Source organism: Anabrus simplex, chromosome 6 (assembly GCF_040414725.1).
Source record: "Anabrus simplex isolate iqAnaSimp1 chromosome 6, ASM4041472v1, whole genome shotgun sequence".
In the NCBI taxonomy this organism is placed as follows: Eukaryota; Metazoa; Arthropoda; class Insecta; order Orthoptera; family Tettigoniidae; genus Anabrus; species Anabrus simplex.
Window position 1 is genome coordinate 304,822,558 of NC_090270.1, and position 17,413 is coordinate 304,839,970.

The 17,413-nt window shown below is 37.6% G+C and overlaps 1 protein-coding gene across 2 annotated transcripts in view; it reads left to right on the forward strand.

Annotated features, from left to right (window-relative positions):
- rngo (DNA damage inducible 1 homolog rngo) overlaps positions 1–15,277 on the forward strand; it is a 117,180-nt gene extending 101,903 nt beyond the window's left edge. The window contains exon 7 of one of the 2 annotated variants that reach the window (XM_067150522.2): positions 14,429–15,277. In XM_067150522.2, coding sequence (XP_067006623.1) covers positions 14,429–14,500 — 72 coding nt within the window. In that variant the 3' untranslated portion in view covers positions 14,501–15,277. The other variant, XM_067150521.2, reaches the window with a different exon arrangement.
- Positions 15,278–17,413: the final 2,136 nt, after the last annotated feature.

The following is a 17,413-nucleotide window of genomic DNA, read 5'->3' on the forward strand; positions in this document are numbered from 1 at the left end:
CACTGTTTAGATGAAAAATACATAAATTGACAAAGTAATGCTTTGGAGGAAGTGTCCTTAAAATTAACATAAGATTGTCAAGTAATATTTTGTAAAGACCTACTTCTTCGAATGTACCCATAGATCTTACTTCTCTCACTTAAAAGTTTCTAAGTGGTCTCCATGAAATGTCAGATTTTCCAAGCATTTTGTTTAGCTTCATATGGCATAATCCCAAAAGGCTGTCATGTCTAGTATTCTAAGCTGTGAAAGCATTAATCAAAACATTGAATAGAAATATTTGCATAGTCCGAACGTTATAACTTTTTAAATTGAGATGTCAGCGCTGTCTTGTGTTTGAGCTTGGAAGACATCCAACCTGTCGCAAGGTGCCATTCCTGTAGATTTTCAATCTTATGTTAATTTTAAGGATACTTCTTCCAAAGCATTACTTTGTCGAGAATGTTGTCAATCTTATGTTAAATTTAAGGACACTTCCTCCAAAGCATTACTTTGTCAATTTATGTATTTTTCATCTAAACAGTGTTATGTGGCTGAAGATGTTGATAATATACGAAACATGTACCACTTTTAACCATTAAATTCCTTTAGGCAATCATTATATCGACTAGGTGGAAAATAAATAAATACTTAGTTGTGAATCCTTTGAAGATATCGAAATATTGCCACCTTTTCCTTGTCTTCTCAGTTCCTCTGAAAAAGATATTGAAAATTAGGTATCCTATTCCCATGTAAAATCCTTTAAAATTTCACTGTTACAGAGTACCCAGCTTCTGTAATAAGAATCCTGATTGCTTGTTGTTTGCACCCTTTGATCGTCTTTATCTTCTTTTTGCCTTCCTTTCCTGTTCACACTGCAGGAGCTGTCGTCTTTCTCACAGTCCTGCTGTTTCAGGTAATCGCTGAGCTTCGTCGTTTCCACGGAGACAAGACGCAGGCCACTGCTGCCCTGTTCGCTAAGTCGCTCAAATTCTGATCGTGGTTGTTACTTTGTGTGTCATGTATAGACAGTAATAACCAAGGCAGTGTCTTATATAATGATTGGTTCTTTTCTACCAAACTTGTATTTTGAACTGTGTTCTCTGTGAGGTATATTTTAAGAACAGTGTGTTTCGTAAGTGGAATCCTTGTGAATATAGCATGTAGGAGAAAATGACATTAAGGTAGTAGAACTGTGCTGTACTGTAGAACAATACTGCAGATCTTTTGAAGACAATATGCAAATAATGATGTGGAAATGAAAGGGAAAAGTGGAAAATAGCATCTCCTTGCAGTTAAAAACTTTTAACCTTATAATGGCAGAATACATGAATGTAGGTAGCACTTTTCAGGCTGACTTCTGAAGTGTGCTTATTTGTGTATTAGTGGAGCTGAGAATAAAATGAGTGTCAGCTTGTACAAGGTATTTCAATGTTTTTCTGAAATGAAAAACCTATGAAAATAGTAGATGCAGTTTGTCATACCAAATCAAAGCCATTTTCAGTGGTAAAGTTGCATTAGAATTAGAACCTGTACTTGAAACAAATGTGACCTAAGTAGAATTAAGGTGCATTTTTAGCATCCATTTCAAATAATTAGTATACATATATGTTTACAGTACATGAAAATTATTTAAGACTTCCTTTACTCAAGGTAAAAAGAATAGAGAAGATAAAATTACCTAACATTCAGCTCTCTCTTGAAGCATGGTGAATTTCTGCATTCCCTCCCCTCCTTACTCCTGTGCTTCTTTGAGGATGTTTTGTGTACAACCTCCAAATAACAGATAGTACTGGAGAAAATTACAGTATATATGTTAATAAACCCCACCATCAAATAATCCCTGCACCCTAATTTTAGGAAAGGAAATTTTGGAGATAAGGTGTTGTTTTCTTTTTTAATTTGTATAGCTTTATTTAAATACTTGTATTTATATTGAAAACTGTAAATACTGCAGGACAAATTATAAAATTATGAAACAACTCGTTGTGTTGTAATCTTTGTTGGTATAGTCCATTAGCATTTGTCTAGTGTGCTGTATCAATTTGCAAGAGTAAATACAAATTTCTTTGGTGCAAACCAATATAAAATCTGTGAATTTCACAATTTTTTCTTCATAATTGGCTGGAAGATATTGTGCAGTGTTAGTTTTTCTATGAAAAATAAAGTTAGTTTGCTTTTGGCCCATGAAATAACCAGCGGTTACTGTTTGTTCAAGTCAAGCTTTATTTTTCCTTCAATCACATATGAACTCTTGTCCACATTGCATCTTCTTCCTGCAGCGCGGCTACCAGTTTGCTTTGCCTCTTCAATAATGTGGAAGTTTTCTTTAGCCATGAAGGGCCTGTAACGAGAACTCTCACCAGCCATCCTGAACACAACATGCCACTACTCAAACCGATGCTACGTAAATAGTGCGATATAAATGTGCTACACTGTATGCTTCTCAGTGGCGGGAACAGATTTGCCAACAGAATGGGCCAAAAAAGTACCAACTTCTGGATGTCTATATATCAGAAGCACTAAATTTTCCATTGCCAAAATTTTGAAAAGAAAGAAAAATGTGGGAATTATTTGCATACATTTATGTTATTACAGACTAGTTTGTGGGGTATAGAATGAAAGTTGGAACTAAGGAGTGGGATGTTCTTTGCATTTTACAGTCATTGTGCACAACAGCTAAGAGTGGAGGAACACCCTACAGCATACTTACCCATGAGTAGAGCTAACACACAGGCACCCACCCTGTTGTCCTGTGCTGTAATTTGTGTAAATGGTTGGTCGTTAGTAGGAATGTACAGATATCGTATAACTTAAGGGTGTATAACACCCGATAGCATCTTTATTGTGATGGACATGATAGCTGAGTGCTGACTTCTCATAAAATGGTTGTGGTTTGAATCCTGGCCAATGCATGAGTAATTTAATAAAAAACGTAATAACTTTACAGTTCAAATTCCACGTAAGACTTGAGGTCATGTTGTGATTATGATCTTAAGTCACATAAAACTTGCTACCTTTGTTCGATATGAAATATTGGACTGCAAAATATTTAAGGAGGTGATTTGGAAGTGTATTTGCTATTAAATGATTCTACGTTCTCTCCAATATACAAGGGCAAGTCAATAAGTATCTGCAATTTTGCTCTAATTGTCTTTAGTTTGGCTCTATGGCATTGTGTGCCCACCAGTCGTTAGATGGCACCGTTGTCTACATCTGTGGTAGGTTTCAGCGTTATCAGATCAGTACAGCTTGCGCTGTTGCGATGTAAAGATGGCCGCGCCACACTCTGTTTGCACCAAGGAAGATCAGCATTCCGTTATCCATTTTTTGTGGTCTGAGGGTGTACCAGGAGCGGAAATTCATAGAAGACTTTCAGCACAATACAGGGACAGTGTTTTGCCACAGCGGATGCTTCCATTCCATGCTCTGACGTTTGCTCTCTGGTTCAAAGTGGTGAACCCATGTTTCATCTCCGTTTCAGAAACGTTTCACCTTCATTAACATGACGGTCCAGTAGGTGCTGACAGATTTTTCACACGTTTGCGCTTCTACTCTTCATTGAGTTGTTTTGGAATCCATCTCTAACAGAATTTATGAAAGTTAAGCCTGTTATGGATGATTTTAACATGGCTAATGTGCATACGGTTTGCCACGTCATCAACAGTCACTCGTCTGTTATTCAGGATCATTACACGCACTTGTTCAATATTGGCATCAGTTACGGCTGCAGATGGTCGCCCGGATCTTTCCTCATCCTTCACACTCGTGCGACCCCTTTTGAACTGTTCCATCTACTGGTGAACATTTTGCTGTGATAAAACATTGTCCCCGTATTGCGCTGAAAGTCTATGAATTTCCGCTCCTGCTACACCCTCAGACCTCAAAAACGGATTACAGAATGCTGTTCTTCCTTGGTGCAAACAAAGTGGCGCAGCCATCGTTACATCACAACAGAGCAAGCTGTACTGATCTGATAATGCTGAAACCTGCCACAGATGTAGACAACGGTGCCATCTAGCGGCTGGTTAGCACACAATGCCATAGAGCCAACCTAAAGACAATTAGAGCAAAATTGCAGATACTTTGACTTGCCTACGTATTTTGAATTATATTATAATTTTCATTTTCCTAAAAAATATTACCTCTCTGCATTATACAGCTTTGAAAATAAACACTGCCTTTGAACAGTGAAATAAATATCCTGGTTTATTTCAATCTGCCATGTATTTGTTTCCCTCACATTTACTCTTTGCTATTTGTTGTTATTGCATTTAAATAATCGATATTCCATAGCTCAGGGTCAATGTTGCCATCGATGGCACAGGAAAAAAATCACTGCCTCTGTCATTTTCTTCTGCAGGCTTACTAATATTTTGTGAATTTAGGGGTGTTCAGGTATTTTTAAATAACTGTTTGCAGGTTTTAAAATTGTAATCAAGGTAAGACAGACAAGGAATTTTAGAAGGGCCGTAATTTTGCATATGGTTCTTTTTATTTTACATTTTATGAATAAATAGTGCACTATGCTTATGAGATTTTTAGAGTAAAATCATTTGTCCCAGTGATAGTCAATGAACTAGAGATCTGATGTATTTAATTTTTGTTAAGTTTAATAGAGTATATTTCAACTTCATGAATGTACATTTTATTTGTTTTAGAATTTCTTCTATTAGAAGTCTGAATATTGAGAATGGTTGCAGCATAGTATGGATATAGCTGAAGAAAGAGGGAATGTGTCCTTCGCAAACTCTGTGATATTTATGCTCACTTTCATCATTTATGCATGCATTACTAGGATTTACCTCATTTACACGTGTTTCAGACGCACCTTCTTATCTTATGTGAATTTATTTCAGTATTGAATTGTTGCCATTTCACTGTAACCTTACCATATTTTCGTTCATCCTCTTTAATTGAAATATGATGAATTTCCCTCCTAATATATTACTGGTAATTTTATTAAATCGATAACACATTAGGAACTGTGGTATTCATTTGTTCATCATTTTATTGTTACAAGCTGATTAGTGTGACCACAATCGCTTGACCATGACCTTGGTGCTGTTAGTTACACTCTCGTACTTATGACAATATTGACTAGATTACTACAGTGCGTTAAAAATGAATTTCTGCTGCTGCGGCCTGTCCGAGTGCAGAGTTCGGATGGCAGCAATGTCTATTCAGGGTCAGATGTGAGTGGACATCTTCAGAGATTAAAATCACAATGGTTCTGTAAAAACATACTACACATAGATATGTTAACAAAGCCAAGATAAAGAGTGAATTGTAAGCCTAATAATTGTTGTACTCTTACCAGGTTCACAGCAAATTTAGCTTCTTTCTTGCTGCTCTATGTGCTATGCAGACAGAAATGCCACTTTGCTATGCCAATTTCTGCATGGTTTTCGATGGACTTTTAAGGAGCCTGTCTGAAATATCAAAATATTCTTCTATTAAAATTGATGGTCTACCACTCTTCAGAGCATCAAATACGGCACAGCAGCTACAAAATTTACTTATTTTATCTCACACAGTATCACAATCCAGTTGAACCGAGTCCGGAAATGGTTTGCAAAATCTTATTTTCATTGTATCTGTGTATTTGTCACCTTCCCAGAAAACCCCCTCCACTAAAAAAGTTTGCTTGTCTGTAGTAAACATCTTAAGTCTCGTGCACTTCACTTCAACAGCATTGCATCCCACTCGGCTGCAGCATTGCAAACATACGCAGTATCACCGCCAGCCAAGGTCACGGCGGAGACTCATTTCTTAACACGCTGTAGTAATATTACACAATATTATCAAGTGTATGAATGACTTCAGTTTTTCCTTCGTGTAATACTTGTTGGGGTATGTAGGCTTGTGGTTTATGTTTATAGTGTATAGTTTACATAGGTACAGTTTATTACTGCACACAGAAATTTAATTTTCCAGTCTGTTCCTTTTAATGAAAGTGGGAGTTTCAGGAAGTCTTTCTTACCTCTGTGCTATGATGTTAGATGTTGTACGATGTTATGCAATTATGGAGAGACGAGAGAAGTAGGTAGCTCTTCCCTCCAGTACACAGGTAGAGGCAAACTTAACTCGCTGGCAAATTAATTGGCTGCAGCAGGTCCCATATGACCAACAGTGCAAGTGGCTCCGCCAAGGTGAAATGGTAACGTGATGTGCTGGTTTAATGTTACTGACAATTTATGGTACTGAAAATTTTGCTCAAGAGTTCCCAAACATTTTTGGTCCACACCACCCTTAACGTTACATTTTCGATACGATGCCCCTGTACTCACAATTTAAAAATACCCAAATTCGATTTGGTGATATTTCTGTGAAAGACAAGAAGTCATTTACATCAGTAGCTTGTCTACTTGGAAAATTTAAAAGTACAAAAATAGAACTGACACTTTGTAAATAACCACTATGTAGTGTCTGTGAAAATTATGTAAGCTTTTCTTTAAAAGATAAGTCTCATTGAGAAATAATCATTGTGGTCTTATGCATCACATTTTTGCTGTAACACATAGTGCTCTCATTTTATGAGGAAACTTCCGCTTCGTTCAGCTGTCGACCAACGTCCACTCCCCTGACTGTATAAAACATCCCGAGAGATAGTTGCTTCTGAGAATTTTATCAGAATGTGCGTGTGACTCTTGCTTCTGTATTAAGTAATCTATTTGAAAATTAAGTATTCGGTTCAACAGAAAATTTCCCGTATTTGTAGGTCTGAAGTACTGTCCCGTTTTAACAGCATACGGGACTCCCTTTTTTTCCCTGTATTTAAACAACTCACTTCTGCCATGGTTAAAATTATCTGTTTACAGCAGCATTTACTGATCTTACATTTCAAGCGTGGGGCTCGCTGGAGGCATCTCATTTATGTCAACGCAGAAATTAACAAAACCCTGCATTCTTTCATTTTTAAATGCTTTTAGCAGGAATTGTTAAAGTTGAAAGTTTGTGTAGTGCTGTGGTGGGGTGAGAGTAAGAGAGTTCATACTAGAATTGTTATATGCGATTAAGGGAGATTCAGCATTATTAAAAAGGTCTAAAAGTGAAGAAAAATAAGGGTTTTAAATTTTTTATGTAAAAAATGAAACAGCCAAATACTGTAAGAAAGTTTGTGCCTTTTGTGTAATTATAGCCAGCACAGCACACTATATCCCAGTGTTTTCTTAAGCCAACGCCATTATATTGTGTCGATATGACCTGTCCATTGTTGGCATTTCAAAAATCTGGCAACCCTAGTCTCTATGGAGGGTTCTTTAAAATCATATTTTATGTGTATTTGTTCCTATCTGTTATTAGAAGTGAAAATTTATGTCAGAATAAGTCCATTGCAAATCTCCTTTCCTTTTTGCTCATGTTATTTACTACTCTGAAAAATGCGTTCCGACAAGAACTTGGTAAAACAAAACACCATTGTCTTTGTCACCATAATCAAAATGTACCCTCTCCAGATTTTGTATCCTGTCTTTGTTTATTTATTATTGCACTATAGATTAGAGTATCTTTGTATGTTGTCTTAATATTTGGAAATACAATAGCTCCTAACTACTGTATCATGTTAGGTTGACAGCAGTTATCAAACAGACCTGAATGTAGACTAGTCAAACATTAGTGATGTTTCTTTATGATCAAAAGATTATCATCCCATCAGTACAACTTTGACATTGACAGCTATGTACCAGAGTTAAATACTTCATGTCTGAAGCTCAGGATTGCAGGGTTAAATCCTCGCACAACATTAAGAATGCTTAAATGCAAGAGACCCATACCATTACATTTACTACTAAGTTAAATAACTCATTTCAGGGTAAGATCCTGACTTTCCAACATATCTTAATGTCATCAGCTGTTGAAAGGATATTAAAGATCTCTTTATTGTACTTACTTCCTAATGCTCGTACATTTTTTGTAAGCTAGAATTTTTTCTTACTCCGAAAACCATAACAGTAGTTAGAGGGATGTAAACCCCAGTAACATTATTATTTTAAAAAATGTCCTTGCCATCTGTTTCAGTTTATTTTAATTTGTCCTACTGATGTTATGACAACCCATTATTGAATTTAGAGTTCTCTTAACTTGGGAAGTCATTTTAGTTCATGAGAACTAAATGTCTTGAAACTGTTTTAGTTGCTGTATCAGTGAGACAATAATTTAAGAATTATAAAAAAAAAAATAAATAAAAAAAAATACATTTTATATACCAACATACTGTATATTGGTAGAATTAATATAAGCCGTTGAAACATTTTAAAAACTCAATAATGTTATATTTGAACTGAAATTATTAGTAGGAAAAGATCCTTTTGCTTTACTAATATTAATTCCTTTACATGATAGACAAAAGCAGGAGGACAGGTATCAAAGTATCATGCATTTTGTGTGTTGATGTTCTGTAGCCTAGCATTTTTTACTGTAGCTGTTCGTAGTGAAATGAATGTGTTCTTGTTTTTCAGTGAAATGTGAAATATATGCATATTCTTTTATTCTATGTTCTATTTTCACTTAGGTACTTTCAGTATTTCAGAGTTGTTTCGCGTGATATTTTCCTATGGTTCTATGAAGAACCTTCTAAGGGTTATCTTATGTCTCGGACAGTAGATTCTGGTTGTATTTGAAGGTGCTCAAGTACGTGACATTCATACCAGTCGATTTGTCAATATGTAAATTAATTCATAGGAAACGAAGTTCCTCCACCTTGGTGTCTCTGGAAACCGTGAAAGCAGTTAGTGGGGTGTAAATTCAATAATGTTATTATACGATAAGTACTGGCAAAGAATAAAAAGGATAAAGAATAAAAGTCGTACATGGAAAGGTACGAGTTTTGGATGAGAACTCATGTTAGAATTAAGATACTGGCTCAGATAGGGCGCTGGCCTTCTAAGCCCAGTTTCTCAGGTTCAGTCTTGGAGCAGTCTCGTGGTATTTGAAGGGGCTCAAATATGCCAGCCTTGTGTCGGTAGATTTACTGTCACTTTTACGTATGGAACACCTTGAGGTAGATAATCAGTAGAAGTACACGTTATTTTTAAAGTACCACATCAGCTAAGGAGTCGGAATCAATCAGGTGCAGGCTACATGACGACTGACTCGAGGTCAAGGGAAAGCTTAGGCTGTGGATAGGTGAGATAGGAGTAGCCAATGAGAAAGCTTTATTTGAACAGCCACATGACCCAATGACGTACACATCGTCCAATCCTGACGTTGTGACAAACTAATACAGCTGATTATAATCACATGGTTTACAATCATAAGCTCTAGAAATAAACCTGAAAATTGTATCAGAATATATTACAGTCACATAAAAGAACTCCTACAAGACAAAATTCTGGCACCTTGGCGCCTCCAGAAACCAAAAAGGTAGTTAATGGGATGTAAAAGAAAAAAAATTATGAATATCTTGGCAGTCATTACGGAAAGAGGGAGCAACAGAGAAGAGAAGAAAAACAGGAAAGGACAAAGACATTGTCACGGTTTAACTAAATGAAGATAATAATTTACAATTTTATATCATTTACCAGTTTTAAAGAATAAAAAAATTATGTACTGTAATATTTCCAGAACAGCATCAAATCTTCTACAACTTTCTCAACAAATGCTACTCCTAATTCATGGCAGACTTTTTTTGTTTTTACCTTTTAAAACATTGGTGATCGGGGCAGAACGGAGGCTGCTACCTCCTGTTGACCAGATAGTTCAAGCCTGCAAAAACAAAACTACATTGCTCAACTGAAACGAATGTAATGTGAAACGTATTCTAGATAATGACCTCAAAGTTCTATATTACGAACTGGATTATCTTTTAAAAAGCCGCCGACTGTATCTGTACCTACTACACACTACAAGTGCTATTTATACTTGACTTGTGTATATGATACCAGTATTCCAAAAACAAGATTGTTACCAATGATGTGACATAGAAGGACCAAAATCGTCGTAAGAATCACTCACATAATTAGAAATATCTAATTCACTGCCTTTAGGTACATCTGATAACTGGTCCGCACATAATTCATCACAAATATCCATATCTGTTAGCAATTGCATGTACCGCGCCATGTTGACAACTGCCCTTAAGCTCCAAGGAATAGCTTGATATTTCTAATATTATTTTGTTAACTAGATGAAGATTTAAAGAAAAGATGATGATGGAGCATTAGCTGCCTTATACTATTTATCCCATGACTACACTGTTTAAAACATAATTTTGCCACCAGATTGTAGCAGCAATCAAGGAAACATGAGGTCCATAAAAATGAGAATTCTCGTAGCTTGTCACGTACGGTCAGCTGAGAAACTACGAGAATTCTTGGGACCCGTCACCAATGTGTTAATATCTCTTAGCAAATAACACCAGATTTATACAAATCATTTTCATAAATTTGGATGCCTTATTTTTACAACTCAGTTGTTGTTGGGGGGGGGGGGAACCTTTCTAGTGTCAGTCTGAGGCAAGGTAGGCAGATGGTAAACTTACAGTATATTTGTTGGTTTCTTGCGCATCAGGTGGTTACCTTACTGATAGCAGTCATTACATTTGCATTTTATTATTATTGTTTTCATAGAATTGCAGCTTAGTAATTCTCACCAAACTGACTGAAACATAATTAATAGATGTATGTTTATCATCATAAATACTCAACACTCCAGTAGTTAATGTAAAATGGTATGCCCCATGATGTATGATAAGCAAATTTGAAGGTGTATAAAGCTACATGCCTGTTTGGCTGAGTAATACATATTTCTTCTTTGCTAATATACGTGTTCCAAAAAGTCACCTCTAAAGCTTTTTGCTAAGTAGACTGAGTTATTGAAATATGTATGAATTTTAATGTGAAAATACCAAGTATCATTTCTAAATGAAGAGAGGGTCCATAACTGTTGATCTCCTAGTCCAGTGTATTCTTTGTGAGCAAACATTCACCCCACATTGTAGCTAGGACTGGAGAGTTGACAGTACAAGGTGTAAGAGAAAGTTATACCAAAACAATGAGGAGTGTACATGAAGTGTATTTGCCAAGAGATGGTACAGCTGTCAATGTCTGGCTATTGTCCAGAAGGACAAAAGTCATTGTTCTCCATTTTGCTTTACATCGCACTTGCGGTGAGTGTTCGTAAACACAAACATACTCCCTGCACACAGGTGACCGTCAGACAAACAACAATTGTGCTGGTGTTTGTGTCTATGACACACACAGAGTGTTTGTAAACACCAAGTTACATAACCATTTCGTGTGATTGTTGTGATTCATTCTACTATTCTGACCTTCATCCAGCTATGTTGTGTTTGTCACAACAAGTCATTTGCCCTTCTGACTGGAGTGAATCACAGCATACAGAAGCAAGCACTGTACAGCAGCACATGATCTTAACATGTTGTATTATCTTACAACATACCATTACAGTACAGTACCTAAAGTATGTTCGAAAAATAAAAATAGTTTTCATTTATGCCTTTCAAATACCATTTTCTGCTATCCTGTACGGTCATGGTACAACATTCCCTTTCACCCTGTATATGCATCTTATCTGCCCTTCTTTCTTCATTTCTTGGCTAATAGTATAACTGGTGTGTTTTATACTCGAGAGGTGAAATGCATGTAGCGACTTTCAGTGAGAGAATGTTTCAACTCCATAATTCTGAAAGAAAACTTACTACTGATGTGTGCTTGCTCAATCAAAATGATTGTAATTGTTTGTATTAATAATTTGTAAATTAACACACCAGCATAATATATATAACAAATATATTTTGAGTTCAAATACTACCACTGCCATTTGTATACAATCATCACATGATGTATGATTTTGAAAATGTTTAAGTACCAAAACATAATTACACTACCTGAAAAAAAAAAAAAAAAAAAAAAAGTGAAGCACCCAGAAGGAGTGGTTGAAAGTGAATGAAACTACATATGCTGAAAGACCGCGTGCCTTTATTGAACTGATTACAACCTGGGATGAAAGAGAGAAGGCTGTTGGCAGTTGCAGGTGGAATGTTGGTGCCAGGTCAGTAAGATGTCTCACTCCTGGCCGCAATGCATGCTGTTATGTAGTTTGAAATGGTGTCAAACAGCCTTTGGATCCGCTCCTGAGGCAAGTTCGCCCTCAGTTGTTGCAACTGTCCCTCCAGATCCCGCTGGTTGGTACTGGGTCGGAGTCCCCTTCTGATGTCATCTCACCCATGTTCTATGATGGAGAGGTCCAGGGATCTTGCTGGCCACAGGAGGACCTCAACATGCTCTAGCCAGTCCATAGATGCATGTGTTGTGTGTAGACGTGCATTATCTTGTTGGAACACTGTCCCAGGGTGCTGTGCCATAAGGGGTAGGACATGCACACGCAGAATATCTGTGACGTATCACTGTGCCGTCGAAGTCTGCCGAAGCACTATAAGAGGTGACCTGAACGCATATCCTGTCGCTCCCCACATCATGATGCCAGGGATTATGTCTGTGTGTTTTACCACAATATGGGCAGGATCTGCTCTCTGCACTCGCTGCCGCCAAACCCGCACACAATGGTCATTGGAGGTTGTGGAGAAGCAGGACTCATCACAGAACATGATGCGATGCCAGTCGTCCTCTGTCCGTGCCTGCCGGGCAAGGCATCACTCCAAACACAGGCATTGGTGTTCTGGTGTCGATGGCAACCGACACATGGGGAGGTAGGACCCCAATCCAGCGGATGCGAGTCGTCAAGACACTGTGCGGGAACTCACAGGATGTTGTAGGGTCTCCAGTACACGTTCGTGGATAGCGGGTGCCGAAATGATGGGATCCTGCAATGCTTGGTGCACAATGTGACGATTCTCCCTCGGGGTGGTGTTTCTTGGTCGACCCGAACCTGCACAACGTGATTGGGTGGCCTCATGTACCCATTGAGTCCAACATCGGGCCACTGTGACATCTGAGTGGCCCACATGCCTGACAATTGCATGATATGACCAACCAGCCTCATGCAGTCCCACAATGCGGCCTCTGTCAAATGCTGCCAATGCTGCGAGGCATCGCGGGTGCTTCATACTGTATGTAGTCCTTTCTGCACGTCTTGGTTAACTGTCTGACTCACAGCAGTTGACTGGTAACAACATATCAACACATTACAGACCCTTATAAATCTAATTATTTACTCACACATCAATGGTATGCATGTATACCAAAATGGGATAATATTGGACCACTTCTTCTGGGTGTTTAACTTTTTTGTCAGGCAGTGTATTTGAAGATGTAACCAATGTTGAAGGTAATTCTAGTGTTTCAACATGAAGTTGTTGGATGTTGATCTAATAGTTTATCCCCTAATTCAAAAGACAATCAGAGTTAATGTCCTGATTTCTTAGCTATGAATTAAAAATAATTTATCTTGAAACACTTACTCCTTTACAATATTTCTCTCCCTCTGCTCTGTTGTACAGTAAATGATTTATGTTTCTAACTGTTCATTATAATACTCTTGTGAAATTCTTTGAAGCATTGTTTCTTCTATTTGTCAGCACACTATCAGATAAGAATCGCCCTGCTGTCTGATGTTTTTGATCCCACTACTAAACCAAATTCTTCTTCAGTATCCTTTTAGATCTAATCCCTTACAGGAATGTTCCATCTGCTCAGAAACAGTAGTATTGACGATATTACCTTCACCAAGAGAAGAAAGTGGGGAAACTTGCCCTTTAATCCTTATGTTGTACTAAAAATTTAACTGCATGACTAGTTTTACAGCTGCTGGTCTGAATGACAGACAGTAGACTGCTAACCTTCTAACTTCAAGTAGATTGGTTTGATCTTGGCTCAGTCCGGTGATATTTGAAGGTGCTTAAATTCACTAGCTTTGTGTTGGTAGATTTACTAGCACGTGTGGAGGACAAAATTCTGGCTCCTTGGCGTCTTCTGAAAACCATATTTAATATCACAGCCCATTAACTGAAAATTTTTGGCCATTCACCTATAACAAAATGTTGATGGAATGTAACTTGAGATCCTGATTGTATGTATTGTGCTTTATCATGTGCTTAGCTTTCGAGATGGCATTTTTGGCACACCTCCTCCATTGAATTTAACCTCGTCAAAAGTGGCCCTGTCTAAGATTGTATCATGGAATATTATGTAAGCATTTAATAACTGGTAGATTTTAATAAACAGAGTTTGGTAGAAAAGAATGGTGTTTAATATGCTATGCTGGTGACAGGACTCCTCTGGCTGTAATTTACGGAGAGCCAGTTCAGTAACTTCAGGGCAGTTTATGTTTATTTATTCATGGTGTACAAACTTATTTTTTTATATAAAGCTGCTGCTTACATGTTGTTAATATTCATTGGCACATGGCTGTTGTTAATTCTGTACACATAGTGTGCTGTGTGATATATATCAGAGTGAATGTATCTTAAACTACAATGTGTGTGTCTTAAGATTTGGGCTAAAATAAACACTTAACACTTCTGTTACAGTACTGTGTTGGAAATAAGAGAAGGCTCACAGTTCCATTTCCCCGCTCCTCTCCAAACTGTTGTGTGATGTGATGTCGTGTGTAGTGTTATTTGTATTGTTCTCTGTCGCTTGTAAACGTTCTTGAGAGAAATAAGGCAGAGTGTAAGTATATGATTTATTTCAATGAATTGTACTCAGAAATATATTTCAGTTAGCAACATGAGCATATTTTTAAAAGATTTTGTATATGTATACATTGGTCATTGATTTACTGTGTAATATATTCTGAAAATATATTGGTAAACCTTTCGACCATTTTACAGGTCAAAAGAAAGTAGGACTTTTTATTTTGATTACATTAATCTCAGAAAAAGTTGATAATGAAGCAGTATTAGCTTCTGTCAGTACTTTTTTTTTTTGTTCTGACAGAATGTACTGGAACTGTGTTTCTGTGCCTCCTTTTCTTAGTGTATATTTTTCTCCAGTCAGTCAGGAAGGTCTGAATTTCGTGCTGTCAGGATAATATAGCATACTAGCATGCGCTACTGCGAGGTATTTGTTTCTCTAAACATGTGTGAGAGCCATGAATTCGTAGATATTTTGATCATAATTGGCAAGAGCTTCTGAATTGGGAATTTTGATATGTAATTTGAAGTATAAAACTGCTCAAAGGCCATTGTGCTGCCACAGAGAGTGCATGCCTCTAGGAAGAAGAAATAGTAAATTTGTGGAAAATAGTCTAATACTTTCAGTGTGTGCTAGCTCTCCTTATCCTTATTTATTTTTTCTAAAACATTAAATCATTTAAAACTCAGCCTGGTTTAATTGAGCCTAAAGGCTTACTCTGATGGTATTGTTTTCATCCTTTATTGTCTAGTAGCATGTTCAAATAATTAAGTTACTTTAAAAAAAATTGAACTTGTTTTCTTTTGAATGCCTTATTTAGATTACTTACTAAAATACATCACAACATAAATGTATCATCATCCCCACTCACCCCAATTCCATCAGCTGATCCAACAAAAAAAAAAGCACTGCCTTCGATTATTTACCACATTTACTCATATATCACAATCAGGAATAAGGCTGTTTGCAGATGATGTTATTCTCTACAGAGTAATAAATAAGTTACAAGATTGTGAGCAACTGCAAAATGACCTTGATAATGTTGTGAGATGGACAATAGGCAATGGTAAGATAATAAACGAGGTTAAAAGTCAGGTTGCGAGTTTCACAAATAGGAAAAGTCCTCTGAGTTTTAATTACTGCATTGATGGGGTGAAAGTACCTAGGTGTTAATATAAGGAAAGATCTTCATTGGGGTGATCACATAAATATGATTGTTAATACAGGGTAGTAAGGATGTAAAGGAGAGGGCACATAAGTCTCTGGTAAGACCCCAACTGGAGTATGATTCCAGTGTATGGGACCCTCACCAGGAATACTTGATTCAAGAACTGGAAAAAATACAAAGAAAAGCAGCTTGATTTGTTCTGGGTGATTTCCGACAAAAGAGTAGCTTTACAAAAATGTTGCGAAGTTCAGGCTCTGAACACTTGGGAAAAAGGAGACGAGCTGCTTAAATTTTCTAGCTAACTCATTCCTGGTTGCCAGCATTTTGTCCCCGTGTGCTGGGCTAGGCTCATGAGCGTCTTGGTGGGTGTGCTAGGTATGAACTGATGAGCCCAGCCTAGCACACAAGGGCAAAACACTGGCAACCAGGACTGAGTTAGCTGGAAAATTTATAATGTCCAATAATGGACCATTTATATTGGTATTATAAATCTACTAATTCGGATCAAAAATTTCAGATTCCCTATGGGAATCAACACCTACTGTATATCGTAAGTGGTATGTTCCAAGCTGTCGTGGAGGGTCTGGAATGACATCAGTAGACGAATATGTTTGAGTGATGTCTTTAAAAGTAGTAAAGATTACAGTATGAAGATAAAGCTAGTACAAGAGAACAAATTGGGGCAAATATTCGTTTATAGGTAGGAGAGTTAGGGATTGGAATAACTTACCAAGGGAGATGTTCAATAAATTTCCAATTTCTTTGTGATCATTTAAGAAAAGGCTAGGAAAACAACAGATAGGGAATCTGCTACCTGGGTGACTGCCCTAAATGCAGATCAGTAGTGTTTGATTGATTGATTGATTGATTGATTGATTGATTGATTGATTGATTGATTGATTGATTGATTGATTGATTGATTGATTGATTGATTGCCTGAATCCATGTATCGTTACATGACAAATTGGCCGCCATATTGAGCGACTGGCCATGTTTAAATTCAGTTTGGTTTATTCTGCCTGCACACACATCTGGTAGGTTGAGTTCATTTTTTTTTAGAATCTGCTTTATGTCGCACTGACACAGAGAGGTCTTATGGCGACAGTGGGATAGAAATGGGAAAGAAGTGGCCATGGCCTTAATTAAGGTACAGCCCCAGCATTTGCCTGGTGAGAAAATAGGAACCTCCAATGGCGCATCAGCCCCGAAGGGCCATGGCCTACCAAGCGACCGCTGCTCAGCCCGAAGGCCTGCGGATTACGAGGTGTTATGTGGTCAGCAAGACAGATCCTTTTAGCCATTATTCTTGGCTTTCTAGACCATGGCCGCCATCTCACCGTCAGATAGCTCCTCAATTGTGATCAATTAGGCTGAGTGGACCTCGAACCATACCTCAGATGCAGGTAAAAATCCCTGACCTGGCCGGGAATCGAACCCGGGGCCTCCAGGTAAGAGGCAGGCATGCTACCCCTACATCACGGGGCTGGCACGAAAGTAGGAAACCACCAAACACCATCTTCAGGGCTGCTGACAGTGGGGCTCGAACCCACTATCTCGCGGATGCAAGGTCACAGTTGCATGCCACTAACTGCACGACCAACTCGCCCAGTGAGATTATCGTGCTGCTGGAATTCATAGTTTAATTATGCATCGAATATTTGTATATGTATTCTGAGTTTTTCAAAAGTTTGGGCCGTCTTGGCCATTGAAA